Source organism: Scomber scombrus, chromosome 7, assembly GCF_963691925.1.
Source record: "Scomber scombrus chromosome 7, fScoSco1.1, whole genome shotgun sequence".
NCBI classification, from domain to species: Eukaryota; Metazoa; Chordata; class Actinopteri; order Scombriformes; family Scombridae; genus Scomber; species Scomber scombrus.
The window spans coordinates 6,504,820-6,527,095 of NC_084976.1; the positions used below are offsets into that span (position 1 = coordinate 6,504,820).

General features: G+C 40.4%; 1 protein-coding gene across 3 annotated transcripts in view; it reads right to left on the reverse strand.

The window, feature by feature from the left end:
- Positions 1 to 22,276, reverse strand: part of rims2a (regulating synaptic membrane exocytosis 2a) — a 145,239-nt gene that overhangs the window by 3,966 nt on the left and 118,997 nt on the right. Inside the window, exons 25-27 of one of the 3 annotated variants that reach the window (XM_062423014.1) lie at positions 21,785 to 21,951; positions 20,934 to 21,191; positions 12,620 to 12,837 (exon numbers count right to left, since the gene is read on the reverse strand). In XM_062423014.1, coding sequence (XP_062278998.1) covers positions 12,620 to 12,837; positions 20,934 to 21,191; positions 21,785 to 21,951 — 643 coding nt within the window. Of the gene's footprint in view, positions 1 to 432; positions 578 to 12,619; positions 12,865 to 20,933; positions 21,192 to 21,784; positions 21,952 to 22,276 lie in introns of those variants that run through there. The other 2 variants (XM_062423016.1, XM_062423013.1) reach the window with 2 other exon arrangements.

Below are 22,276 nucleotides of genomic sequence, written 5' to 3' on the forward strand. Positions count from 1 at the left end.
CATCCCAGTTACTAAATCCTGTTTCAGAGTCTGATTGAGAAATCATCAAGGGGAACTGACATATGTTAGACAAGCATGAGTAGAATGTGTCAGCAAACAGAGCATATCCTGAAAGAGTCCATGCTAACACCACCGTCACCCCAAACAACAGCAGCAACAACTGAAGCAGAACTAACAGCGCAGGTGATAAACTGACTAGAAATAGAGGCACAGATATCATGCTTCAATTCATTGTATTCCCAGTCTACACATGGCTTAAGCATCGTAGTATATCCTCATCCTAAACTAATTAAACTAATTACATCTTTCAACCTGCCCCACCACCACAATAACCACCTCTGAATCTTCCCACTAATCCTTAATGCATCTCCTCACTCCATCCCTCCTTTTAGAACAGCACTACTGTGACATTTCCCCTGGTTGTTATCTTACCTCCGTCCTCTTCATCGAAGGAGTTCATGCAGGGGAAATAGACAGCCAGAGCTTCAAACGATGCAGACAAGCTCATCTTACTCTGGGAGCGCTGTATACGCATCCCTGGAGCCGGAGCAGAGGTATCGTGCCCCTGCCTGCCCATTGTGACCGGCGCTCGTCCTTGTCAATGCAGAGAATCGAACGGTCTTTTGCAGGTCGAGGTTTTAAAAAAAATCAACTAAAATCTATTGTGCAGGGGAAATTCCTCAGGCCAGAAGAAGAAGATGCTGTGCTGTAGGAGATTAAGTCTATGCTGTCTTCTAGTCTGTCCCTAGATGCTCTGAGGACTGCATCTTAGGGAGAGCTTTAAAGAAATGCTGCTTCAGTGGCAGAGTCTTGTGCTGTCTGTGTCTGATGTTCCTGCTGCACCTCTTTCTTCTGGGGGGGAAGGGAAGAGAGCTGCATCGCGCTCTCCACCAATCAGAGGGCCGGGCTGCTCAGGCGCACCTCGGCTGGCTCTGCGGGTGAACGGGCTCTACCCAGAGATACTAACCCCCCCCCTCCTCCTCCTCCTCTACCCTCTCCAGTCCGTTTCTCACCATTTTTTTTCTTTTTACGATTTGCTTTCTACTTTTTCTCCCTCTGCTTTTGTTTCTTTTGTGCTATTCGTCGCAGTTATTTCTCATCTATCTCATCATCTTATCCACAGGAGCCAGTGAAAACAAGCTGACATCAGGTCTGCCAACGAGGGCTTCAGCCACATGGTGGTCACTCAAAGTTCACGTGCCAAACTCTACTTTATTTTTTTCTCCTCTCCATAACCATATCACAGCTGTGTTGTGTTTGGGTTTGCTTTTAGCTGGCTGTTTTCACGAGTTTCTGAGAGTGAGAAATCAAGTGGATGATCACATGCACGTGCCCTGCCCTGAAAACGCTGTGTATCATCCGTCCAGCGCCTCCCTGTGACACAGCTATGTCGAGTGAGAGAAAAATCAGCTTCCCTTGATCATTCTCAAACTGCACTTTAAAACAAATAGAAAATCTCTCTGTTTGAATGAAGTGTCAAACTTACCCTAACACTGACATTTTTTCACCCTATTCCCACCATTTGAGTGTAGAGTAGAAAGAAACAGTGGGGCTCAGAGAAAAGATTTCTACATAGGTGGTCTCTGAAATGCTGATGGATTTTCTACTGGCGTGATGTGTGAGGGGTAACACATTAAGCAAATGTATGGCTTTAAACTAAACTTCTGCCCCTCTGGTAACTGTCATGACCGCAGCTTGGAAAAAAAGCAAAAGAAGTAAAATTGTGCTGCTTTGACGCACTGCCAGAGAACCGACTGTGGTGCTTTAGCTCTAAAAACGTGAGCTATCTGGCAGAATAGGCACAGGACGAGTCAACTATCATAAATATAGCGAGCTCCCTGTAGTGTTATCACCGAAGCTAAAGTTCCTCTCTAAGAGACACTGCAACCTACTTCCACGAAGGAGCCACTTAACACATGGCGCCTATTTGCAGGTCTCATCTAGGTCAGCACAGCCAAAAACAACACTTCACATTTTACAGCTAGAGGGAAACTGGACAAATACAGGCAGTAACAATACAACCAACTGGGCCATTTTTTAATGGGTCCTCTTAAGAGAGTTCCTTTATGAAGGGATACACTTTTTCATAAGCTCCTGATAACTCAACACTAACACTAATCTGAAGAAAACAAAGTGAATTCAAAGCTGAGATTCTGTTTAGTTTTTTTTTATGTGTGTTTTGTATGTTTTAAGTCTTGCTGGTCTCACTAAGGTCCAGACTGAAATATTTCAACAACTACTGGATGGATCGCCATAACATTTTGTATGGATATTCATTTTCCACAGAAGATGAAGCAACTGACTTAGATGATCCTCGGTCAGGACAAGACATTTTTATTTGTCCATTGCTGTAGTGCATGTACTTGTTTAAATATTTGCAGAAAAAAAAGATATTCCCATCAGGTGTGCTTCATTACTAAATAGCAAAAACATCAGCATGTTGGCATTGTTATTGTAAACATATAACCATGCTGCTGTTAGCATTTTACTCAAAGTTGTACAACAGCCACACAGAGCTGCTATCATCACAGATCATTCACTTCCATTCACTGTAATATACCGCATTTATACAATAATATATCAGGTTATCTAAATAAAAGTCATTTATGCTACAAGTTATGAGAGCAGAACACTGTGAGCAGAGTATCTGTCACACACACATCAGGACAGCCACACGTGTAACAAGTGATACTGTAGCAACAGGAAACTCTGATACCTATTTAAAGACTTTCCGGCTTTTCCGTTCTTTGCTCTCCACTCAGCTAAAAGGTGAAATCTGAACATTACGCTATCTACTGAAGCACAAGGTGACTGATGTGATGCTCAAACTACTAGTCTGACAAGGACAACCTCGCAAACTGATTCATATTTGTATAGCAGAGTTGAGGGTTACTCATTCACGATATACAATACAGGTAGATATACTGATGATATATTAATTACAAATATCACTGATGTTGACATTACAATCTAACTCATAATCATCACCTTTACTCTGTTACATGTTTTTTGTTATGTGTACCACAAATGCCAAAACTAAGGTTAACAACACTAATTGTAGTTAAATGTTTTGCTGAGATTCTCTGATGACAAGCTCTTCTGCCTGCTGTCTAGTTTTTAAATCATACATGTTATTAGAATCATTTTGTTGACTTGAAAACTAACACAGTGGCCTATGAAATTAATTAGCAGAAGAAAAGATCTGACATCAAAAAATAATAAAATATATCTATGTAAATATAAAAAATATATAGTGATTAATCTCTCCTCCATCTACATCATGGCCTATGTGTCGAGGCACACGTGGCAAGAGAAATTCAACAACACATTTGGCACGTGTTGCCTCTTTTAACTTTCACACCTAGGGACATTTATTCTTACCTATCCACCTACTGTACAATGGCAGAAAAAAAGGCATTTCAACATTTCTCACAGTCATACACCTACTAAACCTGACACAACACTCCCAAAGAAAAAAAATAAGGTTAATTACTATTGTCGCAAATGTGTTCAATACAGCACGTGGATATGTATTCAAAGTCTCTGAAAACGGAGATCTCATCTCACATGAAAAGCCACACTGAAGCTTTCAGTTGCTAGACAATACTAAACATTATTAATTAAAAAAAAGCTCTTTATTAAGGTATAAGGTATCTGTATCTCAAGCAAGTTCTAAATTGTTCCTAATGAAAAGCAAGAATTATTGGGGCCAGATGCATAAAATGATGCATACGCCAATTCATGCACATAAACTGATATTTGTAATAAGAATGTGGACACCACATGTATTCTACAGACCAGCGGGAACATGTTCTTGTAAAGCGACCTGAGAGTGAGGTGATGAGGTAGAGATGAAATATTAGGTGAGACACAATCTTTTAGTCAAACATCGTATGTTTAAGTTGATAACCAGCTACACTGATTGTGGGTTTTTTTTTTGCGTTTACAGAGATTTGTAAAATGCTAATCAAAGGCACATCTATATATATATATATATATATATATATATATATATATATATATATATATATATATCAACATTGTATTTTGCTGTTAAATTTCCCTCTATTTCATCTTTAGTTGTGTTACACTTTGTAAAGTCAGTTTAGATAAGAGCTCTACAAACTAATCATTGATTACATTTTGTGAGATATCACTGCCAATGATGGTTTACAGGTCCATGTGATAAATGAATGATATGGATGCTATAAAGAGCCGCACAGCTGTATGTAATCACAGCTATTCTGGCTGTTGGAGAACCTAGTTGGTGCAAAGCAAGCGCTGAACCCACACCTTCCCATTTGTTTCAGTGACAAGTGTACAGATTGGTGGAGCAGGCGGTGAATTAATATGAAAACAGCTGGTTCAGGACTTGTCTTCATCCATTTATGGCAAATTGTGGAAGTGGAAATGAGGCACGTGCACATGTGCCCAGTTCTTCAATGACTGAGATGTATAAAACAGAAACAGAGCACAGCTTTCTAAATCAGCTAATATTTCACAATAATTCATCACATCCCCCTCAGATCGCTTTCGAAAAACACGTGTACGTCTGGTCTTAAGAATGCGTGAGGTGTATGTGCAGGAAATGGCGTATACATAGTTTTTGTGTGTATGCATCATCTATGTATCTGGTCTCTCTCCAAACTTTGACAAAGAAACATGACAGTGACCATAGGACCTGAAATCACAAGCACCTCAGAGGGAAGGAATGTGAGGAATCCTGTCAATTCTGCTACAACAACAAGAGGAGAACGTAATATCCCAGAAGTCATCTGTAAGCTCTGCCTGGCAGGCGGCAGTGATCACAGGCAGAAGCCTTCGGAAGTCTTTCTGATTGATGAGGTAAGGCCAGGCCAAGTGTCAGGGAGAGACTGTGGCCCTGTGCGCGGTAAACACAGCTTAATGGAGGGCTCCAACCCTGGCACTCACATGCCTGGATGTACGCAAACACACACATACGAGCACTAACATGCGCACACACCCGCACACACCGCAGTATATGCGTAAAGGTGGGCAAACACAGTCTCTTCTCACAGTTTACATTCCCTGCTGCCTACCTTGATGAAGGCCAGTCCTGCAGTCTAGAAAGACTGTTTCCCCTCTCGTGTCTCACTTACATGTGATGACTATTATACAGCTAAATAACGTCAAATTAAAAATGTAATAACATTTTAACTAAATAAGGTGTCATATCATATTAGAGTCTTTTACAACACATTAAGTCTGCATTCATTGATATTTATGATTATGGCTAACATTAGCTAACGGTTACCTACTTTTGCAACCAGCAGAAACAGAGGAACATTTGACTGTCCACCTGAACAATCTAAGTCTAACATTTACACATTTTTTAGCTCTGGTTTGATCTTCACCAACTCCTGAGAAATAAAATAAGTTGTTATTCAGCTTGCTCATTATTAACTTTGTCAGTTTTACAGATGTATGAAGAAGAACTGTATACAAATGAAAATGAAACCACAGATATTAGCACTGTTCCCAACTTTAAAAATGCTCATAACATTGTTTGTATGTATGATACAAAAAATGAATTCACACCCAAACATGTACACACAGTGTCCTGATATTCTCTTCACACCATCACTGAAAAGGTTCACAGCTTCAGTGAAAGGTGTGAGGCGAGAGAGGCATATATGACATGCGAGGTGGAGCAGTTGGAACAGTCGGGCTGCCTCTGAAAGGACAACAGATGGAGAGTGAAGGATAGAGGGAGAGAGAGAGAGAGAAAGGGGGTCTAAATACTGGCAGATACTGGCAAATACAAATACTGGTTTATACTGCATGTGTATACTGAAAATTTCAGACACAAGACAGCTGACATCACTGTGGCGCCTGTGAATTTACAGTCACAACAAACTAGTATGATTTGTCTTGTGTTGCGTGAGAAAAACTAACATGTCACCACTGCATGATTACTTCTCATACTGAAAGAGGAAATAAGCAGGTTTTTAACCATTTCTATGAAGAGCAGATGCATCACGCTCCCACTCCATGACTAAACTGACCACATTATTTTACTAAGTGCATGTCTCATCGAGCTTCCTCTTTGACTGACAGCTACAGAGAGGTGCTGTCACCATTTAAGTACAAAATAATCAGAAGAGGAAGTCTGTATTTTTAGCAGTGGTTAAAAATGTAAAAAGAAATAGTGTGGAAGTTCATATTTAGACCGGTTCAGATGGGAGGCAAGAATGTACTGTGCTGAAATGCGGGACTTCTGTGGGGTCCGAATGTGTCCTCGACTGTGTCCAAGCCTCAGACTCAGGCAAGAGGAGACATATGGCTGAGGAGCGTGAGCCTCGCTGCAGGCAAAAACACTGAGCAGCTGGTGAAGCATGACAGGATTTAGATGAATCAACAGCTTTTAAGCTGAGCTAATGGAGATGCTGACTGAAGATAGATATTATTCTTAGTGATATTCCACCCAAATAATAGAACGTTTTTAAATCTATCTTTGACTGTAGGCTGCAAAGGTGTTTTTTTTTACTGTAGCATGTAGTTTCATCTTTCTTTAACCAAAGAGATGGCTATATTCTGCTCAAATTCATGCCTGATACAGTGTATTTCAGTAGTTATCATGGTCTGTGTTCAATGGGGTACTGTATGTTCTCAGACCTTTGAGAGTAAACCAGCACACTTGACATTGTTTTTTTAGCCAAGTGGGAATAAGCGAGAGCCAGAGTTTTGTATCCTCGTTCACATGTGCTCGCTTAATGTCCACAGCTCGCTGGGTCACTGTAGACACGTATGGAGGGTAAACATTAAGATCTTCAAACTTACCATGGATCAAAGCTAAATGATGCTCCTGCACAATTACCACTACACAGAATAAGAAAAAAAACCTTTTCAAAACAAGAACATTGGATAATTTCTTGGATAACGCAAAGTACACTGTCTGCCAGGAAAGACGCCATGTGCTGCTCTCAGTGGGAAAACAATTAATTTCATCCACCAACTCTTGATATTCACAGCACAGCTTGTGAATTAATATAAAACAATCACTGACTATAGTGCAACAAAAAAAGTAATACAAAGACTGAACAAACTTCATAAGATTATCTTGTGATTCTAAACAAAGTTCTTAATTTCTCAATTTCCTGTCCTTAGTGCCTGTCTGCTCTGCCATTATGAAGATCTAAAATACCTCGCTCATCTTTTAGGAAATGTCACCAATATCTAATTGGAGAGTTGAGATCCTAATCATTTTATGGGCTAAAAGATGAAGCCAAAACTCTTCCTGTGTTTAAAGCTGGCCTAATGTGTTTTCTTTCTGCTCCAGGTGCACAGTACCTGAGAGAAAATGCACAGTGACCATGGCAACAGAAACTCTATTAGGCCTTCTCTTGCATTTACATTATAGAGCACACAGGTGCACCCTACAGAGGGCTTTAAGTGTCATTTATTTTTCAGACGTACTCTATGCATTATTATAAATGCCAGCAGAGGCCTATGCTGTAGTGTTGCTTGGCTTTTCAAAGGTGGCAATCCCAAAGTTGTACCATGAATTGACCGGAGCACACAGAGACACTTCATCAAAATGACAGCTGTGTAGGAGGCAGCCCTTTGTGGATGGACAGAGATGTCAGATGGCTCCACCATGACAACAAAGCACCAGTCGTTAGTGTGAGAGCTAATGTCAGCACCAAACGGTGGAATAAAACAACAGCTGAAGCTGCCTGAACTGGGTCATCACTATGGTGGACTTTTTGCAAATAGCTTAAATAGTTTTGTCTATCCATGGTTTCCAATTACATGAGTACCGTGCAAATGATAATGCTCCTTGTCAGTAACAGAGACATTCAGGAATGGTTCATGATGGATTCAGGTCAAATGTTGACCTTGGGTATCCACTGTAAGAGCATTGCTGTCTGCAGGGTGCAGCTTTAACACCAGCATGTTACAGAACCCTTGCTGAGTAACTACACGAGGCAGCTTTTATCAGGATGGCTTTCTTTTTTTCTCCTGCTCTTTAAGGTAAATACATGTAGGTTGATGGTCATACTGCTGACCATCTTGATGCATTCTTGATATATTTCAGTGGGTCCATTAATAGAATTTGACACCTTTAAAAGCATCAGTGTTCTTACAGTATTTCCGCATATATTTAGGTCACTGCAGATATGGCTCCTCTGAGAGCTCAGGCTGATTAACAGCCATGAGTCCTCTTGCGAATTGTAATAGAGATGGAGAGAGAGAGAGAGAGGAGTGGAGAACAGACAGAAAGGAAGAGATATTATAGATTTGGAAGGAGAGAGAGGACGAAATGTATAATGTATAACGATAGCGAGATACAAATGTTAGTTAGTGTAATAGGGAACAGGAGACTGAGCGAGGTAGAAAGAGGGATGTGGAGAAAATGGTGGGGCGCTGGTGTCCCTCCGCTTTGGTTGTACCTGTGCCGCTGTGTTCCTTTCATGCATCATCCTAAGAGCAGCGTGTCTGCTTCGGCCCCCTAGGAGATTAATTAACACCCTCAGCTAGTGGAGGAGCTGCTGATAGGCACCCAACTCAACACGGAAGATAAATTACCTCGGCTGAAAGCTCAAAGTTCAGCTATTTTACCACATGCAAAACACTCCGTTTGGAGGTCTAAAACTACGTCAGTATCTAGTGTAGGTCAGAACGAGAGAGGAGGGGGCAGTCTCTGCATTGTTTTCTATGATGTATACATAGGGCTATTCTGGGAAAAGCAAAGTCCATGTTTGCTTATTTACTGTGATCACATCCTTGTAAAGTTTTCAGTTTTTCAAATAACACAGTGAAGCTGGGATTATATCACTTGAGAAAGTGGAGTAATTTAACAACCATTGTATAACCATATGTGTCCATCAAACCTGTTGCCTAGCAGCGTGAATCATCAAATCTTATCAAACCTTATTTTCCAAGAAGCAAAAGTAGGACAGAGATAAGACGGGTTGCTTATAGGTTTCTTTTAGAGCAGAAGCAATAACAACACGCATCACCTTCATAATAAACTTGTTCTGGAAGGGAAATATAAAACAGGGTGATTTTATGGCATATTTTAATCTTTCACACTGTCTTTCAGACAGAGGCCATTATGGGGTAACAATACCGAAATGGATAAACAGGTAGAATGCTCGCTGTGTTGTTAAAATGACGACAAAATTGCTAAATAATTCTGCTGTGTCATAAGAGAAATATACATCCTAGTCCTTTTCCTTTCTGTCATTCATAATGCAAAAAAGCACTGCCATCCTGATATGAATTTTTGACTGAGTGGAAAGAAAATCAGTACTACTTCTACAAAGATATCAAAATAATAGTGAACAATTCACATAAAGGCTCAGAGCAGCTGGCTCTATGCACTGCAGGTAGGAGGCTCATTTTTAAATTTGGCTGAATGCTATAACAACAAATCCGTCTCTACATTAAAATTGATTTCTAAAAGCTGCTGGAGGAAAGACAGAGACTCAGTTTGTCCCAAGCAAACTGCATTATAAAATATGCTGCAGAACACTTCACACTGTGCAAGGTATGATGAGGTTTAGTTTTTATGACTGCAGTTTTTTGTATCAATACACACATAAGGAGGGCCGTGTATGTGCGTCACAAGCTCAGGGTGACGTGATACATACTTCTGACTACTGCAGAGGGTGGTTACACATGTACCAACAGCTGATAGCAGTAATGTGCTTAAACGTCAATAATATAGAAGACCAATAAAATCTACAAATCAATATAAACAATTCACCTTTAAAAATTGTCATAAAAATGTCTGCAGTGATTTGTCTTTTTTTGCAAACAACATCATTTTTGTTTTAATGGAAAGCCACCTTTAAGCAGCAAACATCCAAAAGCAGGCCCCACAGCCAATAATGATTCACTGTAAAACTGTTACTTAATTGTGACCAGCAGGTCAATACGGTAAACTGCTGACAACATCTTCATCAACACAACCTCTCCACTGAGAATACTGTATGTAGCATAGATAGTAAATGCTTTACTCGGATGCCACTCAGACGGAAATATATGAATAAATGCATAGATTAATGCGCAGAGATGTATTTTCAATAAGCTTGCAATATTTGAGTGTAAGTGGGGAATGAAGTGACTCTATTGAGCTTAAACAAAATGTAGCAGGGACCAGAGAATGCTGAATGGTAGAAGGCACAATTGAGTATAATAAATCAACTTGATGTTTCAGCTTGCTCCTGATGACCAGTGTAACACTAATACAGCTCCCAAACAAGCACAAGCATAAGCAAAATGTTATTACCTAAAGTTATTTTCTAAAATATTTTCAAGTCAGTTTCAAAGTTATAAAATAACACAGCTCTGACTGTGAAACTTTTCAGTTGCTCAGCAACCACAATGCTAATCATCTTATTTCTTTGAGAAAAAATAACATAATTAGCTAGTGATTAAAAGAGGTGGCTTTCTTCATTACAGTTTGCCGTATATCGAACTGCCTCATTAAACCCCTTCCTCTTATTTCTCTGTATGATTAATCAAAGACAGATTAAATCAAAGATGCATCAGTCTCAGCAAGAATGTCCATTCTCCATCCAGGAAATGTCTCCTGGTATCTTTTTCCTGTTCACTATTAGATATTCACTACAGGCTGGTGCTGCATGCTGGATGCCTTTCTGAAGAGCAAATATACAGTATGTAGGACGGCACGTGAACTCTACGCTCTCGTTTTCTTTGTACTGCCCCTCATTACTGTCAGTGTGTGCAGTGTGTTCTGTGAGGTCCCTGTTGTCCCTGTACCATGCGTGAAAAGCAAGTTGGCTTCATGTCATTTAGCAAAATAAATCAGTTGTGAATTACTCTCAGCACTCGGTGACGCATTTGTATTTCTTGAAAAACCAAGTGCCTTCCATCAAGGACTGAGAGGACACCAGCCGTCCAATCCGAGAGCTGAAAACTCTCTCGGCGTACACACTACTCATTCATGGTGGCCACCTGGGAGCACATCCATTCCATCTGACTAACCTGTGTTTGTCAAAGCCAGAGACGTGCTGCTTGGCTGATCTGCCCTTTCCCCCACCAGCACTTGGCAGTGCACACACAACCTCTTAAAAAAAAAGTGACCATCCTTTTGAAAGCACCCTTCAAGCGGGCAATGAGCCTCTCAGGATAACGCACAACAAAGTAGGGCAGAAGGCAGCTTGGCAGTGTTTGTGCTGATGCACAACCAAACACATGGATCTCAAATGTTGAAAGGCAGATGTATGCACGCTCTCACTCCACTCCATAACTCCCATTTGATGCACTTAGAAGCACTGAGTGAAATATTGATAGCTCTTGGAGATTCAGGCTGCTCACTTTGCCCTGTGTCTACATGGCAGAACACTGAGTGTGCATGTGTGTGTAACTTTGTGATTATGTACAAGTGTTTCTTGTCTGTTCCCAAAAGTAAACTCCAAAAAAGCGATCTTATTCTACAAGCATCATTAATACTCAACAAAATAAGACATGGAGAACTGCAGAAGGTTCTAGAAGATCTAGCAGTTACCTCTATCTTCAAGCACACTCCTCTTAATTAAAGCCACATTTCACAGTGAAACAAACTGATGTGATTCATAATTAGTAGAAATTATTAACACATAGAAATACTGTAAGGCAGCTGCCAATGTGCCGGTCAAATCACGAGCCAGGGGTGCAGTGCGGCGCCACGTGAGCTTACCACCTCACTCTCCTGCTCATCTCACCTAAACAAACAGCCCTCGCTCCAACTGAACCATCCCTCCGCCATACTATCTGACCAGATCTGAACAGAAAGTGCTGATGGGCCGAAGTGATTATTGACCACTTTAAGGTTGAATAGACGTGATGAATAGGTTGCTGAACGCTCAGATATTCAGTGGAGAGCCACGCACGTGGAGTGGAAGTGGACAAATCGACTGGCCTTCACATGAACGGACTGGACCCCCACTCTGTCGGCCAGAGACATAACCACACGCCACCTGCTGTGCTCTTTTTTCACACTGTCTGGCACCAGCAAGAAAAATAATAACGCCATGTACTGCAAAATGTATTTTTACCCACTGCAGAAAAAATAAGTATTCCTGCATTCAACTAAAGAAAAATGGGCTCTGTGTTGTAACATACACATCCATTCTCTTCTTTATCTCCCATGTGCACCCATTCTCACATGCACTCCTGGAAATATCCCCAAACACTGACGTATAGCTGTCAAAAGAGCATCAGAACATGAGGAAGATGACAAAACGTGACCTGTGCAAGCTGTTACGAAATTGCTTGTTATTTACGCAGAAGCACAATATATCATCAGCAGTGTTATGCATGGGAACACAACTGCAGTGTTGTTGTAGAAAAGAAAATGAAAAAAAAGGGGAGGAGGAAGTCAAAAAGTAAGATAGAGAGGGATTTCCAGGAGCGCTGATACCTAGAGGAAAGAGAAAAAGCTGTGAGAAAGAAGTATTTTAAAAACTTGTCTTGTGCCCTTCTAGATGAAAAGTGGGAAAAGGAAGGACTGGATAAAAGAGAGCAGCAGCATTAGAACAGAAAAAGACAGAGAAACCCACACAGACAGTACAAGAGGCCACAGGACAGATGAACATGTGAACATACATAGAGTATATATACAGGCTGTGCAGTTTGGATGCCCTACCTGTTTGGCTGAGCTGAGAGGTACTCCGGCTCTTGCGTGACATGCCAACCATGGCCTGCATTTTGGCACCAATGCTGGAGCGCCTCTTCTTGTCATCAGTGCCTACCGTGCCGACCGCAGTGTCCGATTGGCTGCCGTCTGTCTTCTCCAGGTTACACATGTCGCCGCTGATGCTTGTGCTCTTGGTCATGTTCATACCGCCCGACGAGCCCATCTGCCTGTTTTTCATTTTGGATGCAAAGTCACTGTCAGCCACCACCATTAACAGGGGGGGCAGGCAAGGACAGAGAGAAAAGAGAGGAGAGAGGACAGTGAAGAGGAGAGGAGAGGAGAGAAGAGGAGAGAAGAGAAGAGAAGAGGCCAGCGGAGAGAGGATGTGAAAGGAGAGATGATGGAGGAGGAAAGAGGAGGAGAGGATAAAAGAGGAAAGGAGAGATGACAGGAGAGGGACAGGAGATGAGGAGGTGTGGGGTGAAAAGGAGAAAAGGACAGAGTTCAGGTACAGGAGTTCATGACTTACAGTATAGTTGAGTTTAGGGTTTAAAGTGAATCTGTAAACTAAATGCTTGTTCGTGCTGTAAATGATCGGATCAGATATTGTACTTTAGCTCTTTAAATAGTTGCACACTGTGTGTTGTTTTTTTTTGTGTGTCATTCTGACCTCTGAGAGCTACCGGTATTATTTTAAATCATTTCTTATTAAGACTTGAGACTTGAGAAGTGAACACCAGGTTGTGACATCACTGATCATTAGAAACTTTTAATATAAACACCTTTACTGAGAGTTTCAATGTTGATGACAACATCTAGTGTTTGTGATCTGTGCTGCAGCAGTTAGTGCTCAGTCTGAGTGTTTGTGTTTGTCATTTCTGGAACTAAATTAAATAAGAAATAAGGACATCTTGTTCATGTTGGCTTTACAGTGAAGATTGACAGGAGTTGGCAGATTGTGTGATGTGGTTGAAGGACAGCTACTAAATTGATTTTGAGGTGAAACTATTTTGTCAACTGCTGTTTTCAAGGTCAGAAACGAGCGGTGAGTCTTAGAGATTTATAGAGAACTTATACTTTATATTTGAACTTAAATTATATTGTACAATTCCATGGCAACTGGGCAAACTGAGGAAGATGTAATATGATTGAAAGATCCAATAGAGCTACTAACAGACCTTATGGTGAGATAGTTTTCCAGCTTCCAATTTCTGAGATCAAGTAATGAACTTTCAATCTTTAAAAATTGATTTAATTGTTTCAAATTTCAACAAGCTGAAGCTCAGCCATCTTTAAAATTCATGCTCATCCATTTTACCATCTATTTTAATTTAAACTCCAACTAGTAACTGTGTTTTACGGTTAAAGTACACATTTATTTACATACAGAAAAGACTGTAAGTAACAGTTCATGCTATGTACATTTAGCGCTATCTTTCTGTCACTCGTGGACACCTGCAGATAGAAAGTAACTTGCAACTTGTTCCCCCTTAGCCGTGACCACATTCACGACTTTTACACTGAATTGCACACAAAAAGAGAAGTTGTCTGTCATCAGCATTATTCTTCAGCCCTTCCTGTTTGAAAGGAAATAGGCCACAGTCCAAATTAATCTTATTTTAGCTCTGCCAGTAAAATTATCTTTAAGAGACAAATTACATTCTGTATCATAGGCTCTGCATTCTTAATGGGACGAGTTACGTGTAGAGCCCTCAGGCTACTATTCATTAATTAAAATGTCTGACCTTAGCCATGTAACTGTCTTATAAAGGCAACTTATGGAGAGACACGCTGGCTAAAATGGGAGAAGAATCGATGCATTTCGACGATTGATTCAATCAATTACTTCAATTACGCCCCTTAAAAATGTGCTCTTTCATACATTAGACATTAGTGTTAGACTCCATTGGATTAGAATTAGGAAAATGATCAGTATATAACCAAGACTAAGCCTGACTTTGTTACATTACTGCATTACCTTGGCAGAAATGAAGATAAGTGAAGCAATATTAACCTTGGTTAGAGATTCTACAGAGCTTCAGCAATCTACCAATTCAAATCTACCTGGCATTCAGTTCGGTCATCATGTTTTTAAGCCATATGGGGTCGGAGAAAGGAAGAGAGTGGATCACGTGCAGTTATAAATAATATTTGTAAAGTAATCATTCATGAATGTTTTATAACTATACAATATCAATCTTCTTGCTGACCAGTATAAACTGGCACGTTTGAATCGTAAAGACACTCTAAACACTAAATGTGGGCTGTTTATACGTCTTGTTTTTGTTCCCAGCTGGTTATGAAATAAGTCAGATGTTCCCTAAAAGAATGAGCACACCTTGTCCTTCAGCCTTCAGTATAAGACCATTTGTTTATGCCAGTTCTAATGCCAGCGGGTTCTGTTATGGATCAGCTGGTACTTTAACACATAAATATTGAATTGCTCATTGCGGGATTAGTGCCTTTCATCGGTTAATGCAGCCCAGAAGCTTTGAAGCAGACTTCAAGCGCCTCGACTCCTGACAATACCACGAACCGATGTGGTACAGGTGACATTCTAAAATATGCTCTTTCACTGTCATCACAGTCAGGCTGTATTTCATCTGCTCGACACAGGGTGATAATGCTGCCTCTTTCATTGCATCAAATATCAGCACAGTTTGTGAGGTCAGTGGGATTGCATGGGGAATGGTTGCCTCTACAAACTATGTCCCACTGAGTTTAAAATGAATCAGTTTGTTCAGATCCCTTGAAGTACAAACCCGTGTTCTATGAGAAATTAAAGTTACGCAATAATTGAAAATTAAATGTATTCATAAAATGGGACAAATGTTCTTCTATTCTAACTGGACACATTGTACCAGTCAACATGTTTATGTCTAGGAGATGTTTTAATATCTGTCCAGGAGGCAGGCCAATAATAAAGTTTACAATATCCCCCATGCTTTTCATCTAAACTGAAAAAACAACTAGCTGGTTCAAATGGATGATCCACTGGTATAACTGGACATATTACCAAACTGAGCAAATATGAAGCTGGTCTAAACAAACAAACTGACTTGTGATAGATTCACTGCAGGAGTCTACAGTATATGGGACACATTCTATTGATGTTGCTCAACATACAGTGATTTATTTGCCTAAATAGACTATCATCTGATCTACAAGGACACATTCTTCTGGTTTAAATGGATACACATTTTTGGTCATCAGCTTAAATAGACAATATTTGCCATATTTATTAATGGTCTCAATAGACATGTTATTGATCTAAATGGCTTTAAACCTGTATCATTGAGCTGACCTTACTTGGCCTAGATTAACCATAACTTCATAAAACATCTATTTGCTGTTCCTCCATTACAGTACCTCTACTCTCTGAGTAGGTCTTGGCACTCTGGCCCATCTCCACACAGTGAATGTGCATGCTTGGAAAACAGGGGCTCTCTGGGGATTTCTGATTTTCAACCTCAGCCCAAAGAACATAGTGTTCCTCATCATGCAAATTCTGCACCATGCATTTTCATCTAGGCCAAGATGTTCCCAAGGCACAACAAAACCTGGACAGTTTTTTTTCTTGCTAACGTGTTGTCAGATTTGGTTACACTTCACACTTTGCATGTGATCTTTTAATGGTGTAATTTAAATACTGCAATGTAAAGATAACACATCACCAGTAGATAAAAAGGTGAATCTCTAACCTTTGGTTGGTTGGTGATCATCATAATGCAAATGAGTAAAAGTCAGAAGTCCATCCACTGTTAGGTGATTCATTTTTTGTAGACAGTATGATACAACTGTATCGTAAATGATGTGTAAAAATGAAAAGGTCATGCTAGGTGCATCCTGTCCTGCCCTATACCCTCATCTTGTCCGCCTTTCACTGAGAAAATCATTGTTTCTTCATGAGATGAGGCAGAATAACAGGTTTCTATGGGAACTGTGCCCCCGGCCAAAGCGTTAGCATGCGTACACTTGTCAACACAGCGACAAAGTTTTCATAAAAGGCTGAAATTACCAGGGATGAAATGATTAACTGAAGTCTGCAGCTCATACTGAAATACTATCATCAGCTGCACAGGTTCACCAGACACCAGGCTGTTATTGAATGGGGTGGGTGGACAGGGGTTAAAGTAAACATCCCTTCCTTCCTTTTAGTAATGATCAGTCCCTGTCCTTCAAAACACCAGTCTTGACTCTGCCTCACATGAATGAGCCGTTACTGGGGCAACAATAATGGATGAAAGAGACCTAGAGGAGAAGAGGTGATGTGGGATTTAAAAGTGCTGACGGAAAGCTCTTTACATCCTGGAGGCCACAACATCAGCTTAGAGTCGCATGTGTGTTTGTGTCTGTCTGTCTGTGTAACTGTATCAGCACACATTTGCCTCTCTGCGCAGTAGAAGTGCTCATGGACTAACAACACATATGGTTATCATGATGTTCCTACGCCCAGCCGATGCGTACAGGCCTATTTAATGTGCAGCAGATGTATATTTACACTGTGACCTCAATACATTGGAGATGAGTCATAAGTAAATCTAGCTACTAGCCATGTTTCTGCCAAATCACGCAGCTTCAATGCTTTCATAGATACGGTAGATAAGCAGAGCGGTGAACAAACCTTTCAGCACCCGAAGCAGGCGGCATCTCACTCAATGATCTCTGGATACTGTATTAATTATTTGCAGTTTTTATAGAATTCATTTTGAGGCTGTCATAATAAGGCAGAGTTCTGTGTTTACTGTTAATGTTCATTGTACAGGCTGATACAGGTATCGTCAACGGCAGAAATTGCATAACTGCACATGGACGAAAAAGGCCCCTTTTCTTATCACAGTGCATACAGTACGTTACAGTACACAATGTTGAACTTATTACGTGGAAAACAGCACCATCACCTTCTCTTCTCCAGTTCTGCTCTATAGAGCTGAAATGTCAGGCTTTGATACCCAGTGCCACACATACAGAGCTTATTTAAAAGTCAGTCATGTGTTCCTCAACTTCCTGTTTTTGTCTGACACCAGTGTCACAGGCTAAGGCTTAGTTGCAAAGGAATAGAGGGAGAAGAAAAAACCTTAAAGTCTTTACATGAGTTTATACAATATATATATTATAATATGTACGTATGTTTAATTAAAAGTGTAAGGGTCTGTGGTGGTGGTGTTCACTTCACCCATTTGTGCACATTGGGAAAGATTTGACAGAATGTTATAAAGTGGCGAGCTTTAAGTTTATTTGTTTATAATTACAGTTATTTTGCTGTATTTTGGTATGGCCGGCAGTAGTGTTTAGTGCCTGCAGGTCGCTGAAACTAGTTTTACATGAACAGTCTCCTCACTGAGTCACACAATGTTTTATTAAAGAGAATAACAGCATAAATGTATTTTACAGATTTTGTCTTTATTCCCTCTTTAATTCTTGCAGTAGCTGGGTGGTAGAGTTAGAAATCAAAGAGGATGTTGGATCTGGCTTGTTTTTTCCCCTCACAGCATTCGGCCTGGTAAGTGCACACTATGTCTTGCTGCCTAAAGAGTTCACACTGTCATTTTCTGACACAATGTGCTTTACAAAAAGCATACAAAAACACACAAATGAGCACTTAAAATATGTAACCTGAGTTTTGAATGGATGTTGTAACCTATGAAAATACACAGGAAAAAAATGACAACCCATACCAATAATTACTTTTGCTTTTTCTCTGTTGTTCATGGCCTTACAATAGTGAGTCATTATTTGGTTATACAGTGACATTCAGCTACTGTGTAAAAACCTTTGACTAAATATATATATAGTTAGTGTGTTAACATTGTTGTTTTTTTCATTGAAGCTATTAATCCTTCTAATATCACTAAAAACGACTTATTTACTGTGTGGTTTGTGTGCAGCTGCAACACTCAAGTAGTCCCATGAAAGCAGAACGTGCGATGACACTTCTATTTATAATGTAGGTGTATAGCAGATTTATACTGTAGCTGTCATGAAGGAACTGGGGTTGATCACACACATAGGAGTTGTCAGCATGTTATAAGCAGGGCTCATCCAGCTCACTTTCAGAAAAGGAGGATGACACTGTTTGAAATTGAAATAAAGTAGCAGAATTAAAATGTATTTTGAGAATGGACTTGCTCAAGCAGGTATTTTAATTTTGTTTTTAGTGTACATTGACTTTACTGAAAGTGAATGGACTACTGGTTGACAGTGGAGGTATGAGGGTTGTTGTGTGTAGCACTGAGAGGCAGTGAAATATTCTTGGCATGTTGAGGAGTCAGTGGAAGAATGTGGGATGGTTTGGGTGGACAAGTTGCAGTTGCAGAGTGACACTGTAGGACTCAGACAACATTTGAGGGACGAGGACAGACAGACAGGCAGACAGACAGGCAGACAGACAGGCAGACAGACAGACATAATACTGATGCAACATCCTAGCATTGAGCAACACGGACAAACAGTCAAGCAACACAGACTGCAGCCTCAGAGTAAACCGATGGACTGTGTAGTGTGTTATCTTCTTTTAGAATGAATCTGTATCTAAAAATGGACTGTGTAGGTACTATACCTGTACACATGCCAGTGGTTCTCCTCACGTTTCCTGCCATGTGTATTGGGATTGCAACACATGGGAAATGGGTTTTCTTAATCAGGCTTTACACACTGCTGCAGTGTTAGTCTCACATAAGAGGGTGTAGCTTTTATCTTAATGTGTTTTCACTCAAGTCCAAGGACTCATTGAGTAGTACTAATGTTTTTAAGAAGCACTAACTCTGATCCTGCTGTGAATGTGATTGGATAGTGAATCCATCTTATTAGGAGCATATGCTAATCTTTTACCCTGCTGTGCGACTTCAAATTAATTTGTTCTTGAATTTGTTCTTGACATACTTTTTAGATCTGTTAGTCCTACACTTCAGAAATGAAGCAATACTCTCTTGTGGCCACGATGAAATAGTGTCATATTAAATTGGGTCTTAACTTGTCAGAACTAATGTATCCTGCATATTTGCTATGCTACGTGGAAAAATTGTATTTCTATCTAGTTATTCTTTTTAAATTGGCACACAAGGCAAAGGTCACAATAATGAAATTAGGGAAATGCTTGGCAAAGAGAGTTTTTAAATGCCACAGAGAAATGAATCAACTCACTGCAATCTAAAGCAAATTGAGGAGATTTTGCAATACAAACAATTCTCTGTGTGAATGAAGTTTCACACACTATCATTGTAGGAATATTCAAATGACATTTCTCCCACCTAGTTGTATCTAGCCATGCAGATGGATTTGGGTTTATTTACTCAAGTTCAGAGGTATAATATCCATGTATCTATGTCTGAGATTCCTGCCTCTGCTCCAACACAACAGAGGTTCAATATTTTGTATTTATCTCCACTGTTTCGTATTGTATTTTTCAGAGCTTTGAGCATCAAAGCTCCTAAAGTTACATTTCCAAAACTCCAGAGCAGCTTGTCTTTCCAGAGGCAATGTCCCGGTTAGTCAGAAAAATCCACAGACCTCAATGTTTTCACTCTATAGTCATACATTAAATATTGAAAGTGAGATGTGTGGTTAGTCTGAGTAACCAGGACCTTGTTTCTATGAAGAGATCATTTATCCAAAGTAAAGTGCACTAGGGGTAACTGCTCAGCAGCGATTACCTTTGTTTGTTATCATTTTTATTATTGTATTACTACTTGATGCTTTACATGATGTGGTCTTGCTTGAAATGTGCTGAAATCTCTTATAGAATAAGGGATCGTTTTCATGGCCCTTCCCATATAAGCTGAAAACATAAATACAGTCAAACATATAAGACGTCATCTTATTATTCTAATTGTACATACCTTCCTAACCCCAGACACCTAGTTCTCTGTCTTGTATTCTTGCCGCAGAGATTTTAAAGTCTTGGCAAAGTAAACTAAACCTGTCTGCATGGCTACAATCCATTACAGCTAATTGGGAAATGTGTTGTTTTAGTGATTTTGGCGAACTGCTCCAAAACTCTTAAATGCTGCAGTCATTTTTTATTTTTTATGTTGTCTGCTATGTTGTGTCTACAGGCTGTATGAGTTACCACACTGTTGTCATCTCACCATAATAATCAAGCAGATGCTACCCTACTTTAGTGCTGGAAAGGGTTAATAGGGCCACAGTTATATCATCATCAAGGTTAAAGGGTGGAGGATAGTCACCACACTCTGCTTTGCACATCATCCTATAAACGTGCACAATCTAGGTCTTCACATAAGAGTCAGTGGAACACAGGACAGCTTAAGGTCTAAATTATTGTTAGTAGGAGTCTACAGTTGGAGGCTGCCACAAGTGTTACCTGAGGTCAGTCTCTGAGATACTCCTCTGGTGCAAGTCGTCTTCGTTCTCCACCAAATCCTCCTGATGCTCCTTGTCTGTGTCTACCTTCCCCCCTGATCCCTTCCTCCCTCCCTGTGATCTCCCCCCTTTACTGGTCCTTCTCCCTTCCCCTCCTCCTCCTCCTCCTCGTCCTCCTCCACCACCCGCCTCCTTTTCTTCTAGCACTTCTCCTAACTGCTCATCCCCCTCCCGAGACTGGCTTCTTGATCGTAACTGGCTGAAGATGGAAACAGAAGCAAGAGAGAGCGGCACATGCAAAGCAGAAAGAAAAAACCAAACAAAGCATGAATAATGTCAACAACAAGAGAAAGAAAGACGAATACAGACACGTACTGCAACCAAGATTAATTAAAAAGAACAGAAAACGAACGTAGACTTACAGCAAAGCGCCATGCAAATGAATGTTTTTTTCTTCTTTCTTTTTTTTTGTGCTTTGATATAAGACAACACCCAAACAGATGCAATGTGTGTTATGTTTCAGTGTGTGTTGTCAGATATGGACAAACTTCCCCCCAGCAGAGCAGTGTGAGCAGAGTTCCACCATTTGGTTCCAGATCTTCCTAAAACGGAGCCAAACCTGAACTCACTGGAGTGAGAAAATGACACACGGTGCTAGGCGGTGCATTTTCCTCTCAAAGTTTAACCAGGTGCAAACAATTTCAAAGCTGAAATGGTCTGGACATGGCAACATATGTGGGGAGAAAAGTTCACATCTGAGGGGGGGGGGTTTGTCCATTCCTGATAACAGCTTGATGGGTTTAAAGAGCGAGACAATGTTCACTGTCCGCCCTGTGGTGGAAGTCAACCTACCGGATCTTGCGGTTTCCTTGCGGCCTTTCTGATTGGACAGACATGTAGCTCGTGCTGCTGAACCGAGAGGCACTACTGGTTCTCGACACAGCGGACACGTCGCTTACATCACTGTCTGATGACTTGGCCGATAGGTTATCTGAGCCCCGTGGATCTCTGCCTGAACGCTGTGGAGAGGACAAAAAAAAATTATTATAATGATTACATGTAATACAAACTATTTTTTTGTTGCGTGACTGGAACCCCTAGCTCTTTTCAAATTGTTTATTGGTTATTCATACCAAGGAGGCACGCTGAGAGACTAACATAAACTTTAAAAAGTGACAAAGGGTATAAACTGTAAGTGCTCGCAGGGTTTTGGCTTTTTAAGGGCAACCATTCTTAATCAAGATAAGTTCTGCTGCAGATGTGTGCTAATGAATGTGAATAATGTAGACTGATTTGTTCTAAGCTGAATAAAGAAAGAAAGAATTATGATGAGATTGTTATATA